General features: G+C 37.4%; 1 protein-coding gene across 1 annotated transcript in view; it reads left to right on the forward strand.

The window, feature by feature from the left end:
* ZDHHC21 (zinc finger, DHHC-type containing 21) overlaps positions 1 to 6,267 on the forward strand; it is a 38,157-nt gene extending 31,890 nt beyond the window's left edge. The window contains exons 6-7 of the mRNA XM_006881290.1: positions 5,520 to 5,563; positions 6,135 to 6,267. Coding sequence (XP_006881352.1) covers positions 5,520 to 5,563; positions 6,135 to 6,267 — 177 coding nt within the window. The remainder of the gene's footprint in view (positions 1 to 5,519; positions 5,564 to 6,134) is intronic.
* Positions 6,268 to 6,571: the final 304 nt, after the last annotated feature.

A 6,571-nucleotide genomic window follows, 5' to 3' on the forward strand; every position in this document is an offset into this window, starting at 1 on the left:
ATACTGAATTAAATAAATCATAAACAGAAGGATAAATGTTGTATAGTTTTATTTACATGCAGTATCTGTTATTATTAAATGCCTTGGAATCATTTTCAACTCAGTAGAAAGAGTTGAAGTACCCACAGCATTTTCTAGGCTTTGATTTTATGGAAGCATATCTCTTGCAGAACCCCTGAGTGAATTTGAACTACCAACCTTTTGGTTAGGTTGACTGTTAACACCATCACCATCCAAGATTCCTGTATTTCTCTTATTTCTTTTCCTTGTGGATTAGCTGCTCTCTGAGGCCAAGCATCTGGCAGGACTTCATGATTAACTATATTCCTAGTCATATATCCTAGTTAACTATATCCTAGTATATATGGGAAAAAAACCCAATCTACCTATTGAAGATAAGATAATCATAGTAAACATAACCTGGTGTCATTTTAGAGCTAGCAAGAGCAGATTATCTGTGACCTAGATACAATAATTAGAAATTACTTCAAAATAGTGAATTTTCCATCTCCTTTCCAAAGTTAAAACAAATCCCAGTATAGCTACTTTCTGTTGACGAATCTGACGTCCAGTATTAAAGGATTAGCTTAGAGATTTATGTATATATCTAAGTGTCTTTCAGTAGGCTACTAAAGTTAAATGTTATATTGAGAATAATCTGCTTCGAGGCAGGCAAGTTATTCATATTGTTCCTTTCTAGGCTGTTGGCCAATTTGGTTGTTGTTTCTGAGTGAAATGGGGACTGGAGGTGTTGTGTTATTAACGTCACTGGTTTTGTCAGAATTTCCTGTGGCCAGTTTTTGGTACAGAGCAGGCAGGCAGGAAAGAATCCCGTTCTGCTGAGCCTTCATACTGATGCGTATGGCCATTCTGTGAGTCATGTTTTCAGTCACGAGGCTCAGGGACAGTTCCTCGGGAGGTGCTGGGTCAGGGGGTTCTGGTGTAGCCCCAAGCGCACTGTCAGTTTATCTCAGTCTTACATACAGGCATTCTTGTCTGCTGGACACCATAAAGTGGACGCACTAGCCAGAACTTTGGTGGGTACCTCTAGAGCTGTCTCTTGTGGTTGTTCTCAGTTGTGAGATTGGGGGTAGGGAAAGGAAAATGTAAGCAATTGCCATTTAAAAATTTTTTTAAAAGTTGGTGCTTTATTAGTTATTTTAAATTACTCTAATCCATTTTGTTTATTAATCTGTTTAAAAATTTGTTTTCATTCAATCATTCATATGTATTTTGTTTTACAACTTTAATAAAATCTCAGAATAAAGTATTGTGGGGGCTTTTTGTTTTGTTTTGTTTTTGCATTTAGTCTCACTGGTTGGTATCTGGACAATAATTCAATTACTAAAGATAGTTTACAACAAAGATATTCAAACCAAAAGAGGACAGTATTGTTTTCTCCTCTAGTATTTGCCTATCTAAGTAGAAAGAATCACATATACTAGAATTGCTTAATTTTTACTTGGTTACTTCATATGATAAAAAGTATCTTATATTCAAGATGTTAGATCAGTTTAAATGAGATTATCCATTAAATAGCAATTTTGTTAGATTACTGGATTTTACTTTTAATAAATACCCAGAAATATAAAGTCTAGGGATTATTAATCCGTTTAATGAGATTTTTCCCGAGAACCCCACTGAATCATTGTGGCAAATAAGCAGCATTCCACATAATCTCTTCACAAATTCTGTTTGGTCTGCTTTACTTCACATCAGAATTGCAAATAAGAGATTCATTGCTAATTCCACTGAACTCATTTTTCCTAAACTTCGGGAAAAGGAATTCTGGACAGCTCCCTTTCTTCATCGTAGCTTTATTTAATTAAAAGATAAACACATTTCTAATAGAGCATTTCCAATTTTTTTATTATGTGGAATTTCTTCTAAGTAACGTCAAAAAACCTAAAAGAATCCTCAAAACTTGGATTTCTTTTATTTTTCTCATATTTTTATGTCATATACAAACTTTCCCCCCCACTGTACTAATTCCTTGAATTGTGAATGCAATAGAGAACTCAAACAGGGGGTTCTCCCCCTCCAAGGAGCTAGTTTAAATACAGGCTGAGTTCTATCGCATTACATTTTTTTTTAAATATTTTGTTTGTCACGTTAGGTTTCATTGTATAAAACACACATTTTGTTTTCTGTTTATTCGTGAATGTGAAAAGTTGTCTTCTGCTGTAATAGATGTTACAGCTCCAGGCCCCCTGCAGGGGGAGTGGGGGATGTTTCCACCGGTGAAAGCACTGCCTCTGAGTAGAACCTGACGCATGGAGACCCACCTCTGCCTTTCCGAGCTGTAAATCTACAGGAGATTGCTCATCTTGCTTCCTCGTAGCCACTGGTAGATAGTGGGATCATGTGTGCTTCTCCAACGAATGTCGTATAAGCTTAAGTGCATACATTTTTGCATTATATGTATTTAACAGGTATGCTTGGCAATAGAGTAGTGCAGATTACACTTTTTGAAATTTTAATAGTAGTCTAGCAAAAAAGGTACTTGAAAGACATCAGAAATGATGGGAAAGAGAAGCTTTTCCCCCCCATATGAGATGTAAGTCTGAACTTTCCCTCATCTTGTTGTCTAAATTTGGTTCTTCACAGATCCATTTCCTAAGGTTATAATTAGAAAAATGACTACCACATCGGCAGAAGGGTTCACTGTTGACCCAAAGGTGGTGTTCCTCTGGGGGTTTGAATCCACCAGCGTCTCCATGGGAGAGAAATAGGCGGCCTTCTCCTGTGCAGTTTTCAGCCTCTGAAAACCGCTGGAAGCTCAGCTTTGAGTTAGTTCTGACTTGAGAGCAATGAATGTGAGATTCTTTTAATATGTTAAAAAATTGTCTTAATACCTAGATACAGTGGATTGACATTACAGTTTTCTCTAAAATAATTTTCCATATTATTATGTGCCATTGAGTCACCTTCAATAGCTGCGAACCTTGCCCTGTTCTAAGCCAGTCTCACTGTGACACACCTACCCCCATTATCCCAGTTACTGTGTCAGTCCTTCTCATTCAGACTTTTCCTCTCCTGTGCTGACCCTCAACCCTTCCAAGCATGATGTCTTTCTCCAGGGGTTGGTCCCTCCCTCCTGGCGCCATGCCCAAAGTACGCAGCTGGATCTTCAAAATCCTTTACTTCAAAGAGCAGCCTGGTTTCACCCTCTCCAGGATGAACCTGTTTGTTCTCTTGGCAGTCCGTGCTATGTTCACTACTCTTCTCCGGCACTACAACTCAAAGTCATCAGTTCTTCTTTTGTCTTTGATCATTGTCCAACTCTCTGATGTATAGCAAGTAATTGCAAAAATCTTGGTCTGATCAGGCATTCTTTAGTCTCCAGACTGACATCGTTACTCTTCAGCACTTTAGAGAAGTCCGTGACAACAGCTTTCCCCAGAGCAGTCTGCCTTTTAATTTTTTGACTACTAGTGCTGGAGAGGGTTAAACCAGGCTGCTCCTTGGAGGCAAGGAGTCCAAAACTTCATCTGACATACTTTGGACATGTTGCAAGGAGGGATCTGTCCTTGGAGAAGGATGTCATGCTTGGGAGGGTGGAGAGACAGCACCAGAAAGGAAGACCCTTTATGAGGTGGATTGATTCAGTGACTGCGGAAATGGGGGTAGATGTGCGGGAGACAGTTAGATTGGCACAGGACGAGCAGGGTTTAGGGCTGTTGTACATATGGTCACTATGAGTTGCAGGCAACTCGACAGCACATAACTACAACAGTGCCAAGAGTGTTGTTGATTGTGGAGCGGAGCAAGCTGAAATTGTTAACAACTTCAAGCTCTTCTCCATTATCATGGTATTGCCAGTTGATCTAGTGGTGAGAATCTTTGTCTTGATATTGACCTTCAGTCTATAACGAAGACTGCAGTCCTTGACCTTCTGCAGCAAATGTTTCACATCTTCAGTTTCTGAGCAACGTTGTGTCATCTGCATAACATAGTCTGTTGGTGAGTCTTCTTCCAATTTTGGTGCCACATATTCCTCATAAGGTCCAGCCTTCTGAATATTCTCTGTCCTTTGTCCACTTTCCCCAGCTGTGCTTCTTGATTCTGTCCCATCTTCTCTCTCCATCTTTGCACATACTGTCTTGATTGCCTTGGAACAGCTAGCCCTTACTAGACTCTTAAGAAATTACTAAAATTGCTTAATTCACTTGCTTTACAGATACAGAAACTGAGATCCAGTTTTTCCTTTACAGTTCGAATCAGTGAAGGGTCTTAGGCATTTTCAGACTACTTTCACAACGGAAAACAGTGTTTTCGGGAAATTGTACAACAGAGCAGAGAAAGTTAATTATAAGTAGACTTGCCAGTGGATACCATGAATTTCAAAGCAGAATAGGAAAACTCATGAATACGACGCTGTAGCTAATTACTTAACTCTTAACAAATTCCTGGAAAATACGATAAAGAAATCTGTTATTGATCACCAGTTATCTAAAAAAAATTAGTTCATTCACCTTTGTCTGAGTCAGCCATAGTTGTTGAACTATTCATATTTGAGAATTTAAGTATATTCTAAGCTATCCATGCAATTTTTATATGTATAGTTCTTAAGGGTGCTTTTTGTTAGTATTATTTGAAAAAAATTATATATCAAAGAAGTTGGAATTTAAGTTACAGCCTCAAGTATTTACACGATTAGCATTTTTAGTAAAGGATACAACCCACTTTCTGCCCACAGGTGGAAAGGTAGAGGGCTATGAGGTGGTAAGTGTCTTTAACATTTTTGTAGGATTTTCTTTTTCAGTACTTTAACAAGGACTTAAGTGTATATATGAAACATGGCTATGATTTATATTTGATTATTTAGATATTATTATAATTTATCAAATAGTAGATTCACTGTTGTTAACAGATTAAATACCGTGGCTAGAAACTCTCTTCTGTTGGTTGAAGTGGTTTTTTAATTTATATTTATGCTAGAGCTTTATTGATAATACATAATAAGAAATTGTTTTATAGTGAATTTTCTGTTTAAAAAAGTAGTTTTTATCAAGAATGTTAGCTGTCTTTAATTTTCAGATTAATAGATGTTATACTATGATGAATTCCTGTATTACCTTGTTGGAATTTTTTGTATTTAGAAATCTAGACCACATTAATTTACACGTGGAAGTTTTCTGCCTACTAGTATTTTCCAGATGTCATTTTGGCATCTATTTTTTAATGTATTGTCATTGACATAAATTGAAAATTAATACTAGAGTTTTAAACAGTTCTCAAGAAAGTTTTATAAAAGTTAATGTTTTAACTCCTAAAATTTTATGAGGTATTATAGTCAGATAAAATTTATTTAGCATAATATAATATTAATTCTGTTTTTCCAGAGGTATCCCAGCACGCATGTAGATAATGAAAAATTCTTAGTCCTCATATATAATCTCCTTAAGGGTTCAAAATATTCTGTCAGTAGGATTGAAATCATCACAGAATAGGTGTAAAGTAGAGACTTGAGAATTTCCTTTACCTGAATATGTATTATGCTTTTAAATTTTTAATAGGACACAACCTCTATTGAAAAGATGTCAAACTGTTGTGAAGAAATGTAAGTATAAAAGTGAAATCTGTATTTTTTTTTTTACCCTGTAAAGACTGGACCAGGTGGCCACATTTGATAAATGCGTACATTTAGAGAAAGAGAATGTCATGATAACTTTCTCTGGGTACTTTATCTGAGGCCTGAGGGAGGCACTTACACTGAGCGAGACAGGCAGACCCCAGGCTTGCAGTAGGGGTTCCCCCACCATGGTGGTTTAAACAACATAATACTGATCATTCTAGTTCCCTAACTACAGTAACTTAAATTATATGTCCTGAAAGTACATCAAAAGAGGTTTGCTACTGAGTTGTTGACACACATTCTGTTAATCCTGAGATTCTCCTTTGCTTCAAAAGTTGCTTTAGGTTGATTGACGACACAGATACAATATCTGCTATTCTGAGTTAAAAACTCAGCTGCATTCCGTAATGGGGGGGAGAAAAAGCACAGTGTTTGTGATGCTGGGACACAATTCACCAGAGTCCAGTAATGGGTCCCCAGCCAACCCTTATTGTTTTAGCTGACTGAAGTACACCATGGGAGTGCTGTCTTTCACTAATAATGCTGTCTTCTGTAGATCAAGGCCCCGAAAGCCATGGCAGCAGACCTTCTCAGAAGTTTTTGGCACTCGTTGGAAGATCCTGTGGTTCATTCCTTTCAGGCAGAGACAACCACTGCGAGTTCCCTACCACTTTGCCAATCACGTCTAAACAGATGGATGGTGGGCACAGATGGGTCCTCCATGCTGGAAACGCGTTACAGGTTTTATGATAATAGAACGATGACAGTCTTCAAGTCAATTAAAATCCACCCACCAATCTTAGACATCACAATGTGCCCCAGGCTTTATTTTAATAGTGATCTTGATCCTGTTGTGGGACTAATACGTGATCTATATTTAAGTTTTAAAGCATGTTTACTTTCAAATCAGCTTTCCACAGGGACTTCTTTAAATGCTTTCATTATCAAACTCAAAAGGCAGTGACTGGGATGAAATAATTGTACATAATTTCT

This window comes from Elephantulus edwardii, unplaced genomic scaffold (assembly GCF_000299155.1).
Source record: "Elephantulus edwardii isolate Elephantulus edwardi_28Jun2011 unplaced genomic scaffold, EleEdw1.0 scaffold00014, whole genome shotgun sequence".
NCBI classification, from domain to species: Eukaryota; Metazoa; Chordata; class Mammalia; order Macroscelidea; family Macroscelididae; genus Elephantulus; species Elephantulus edwardii.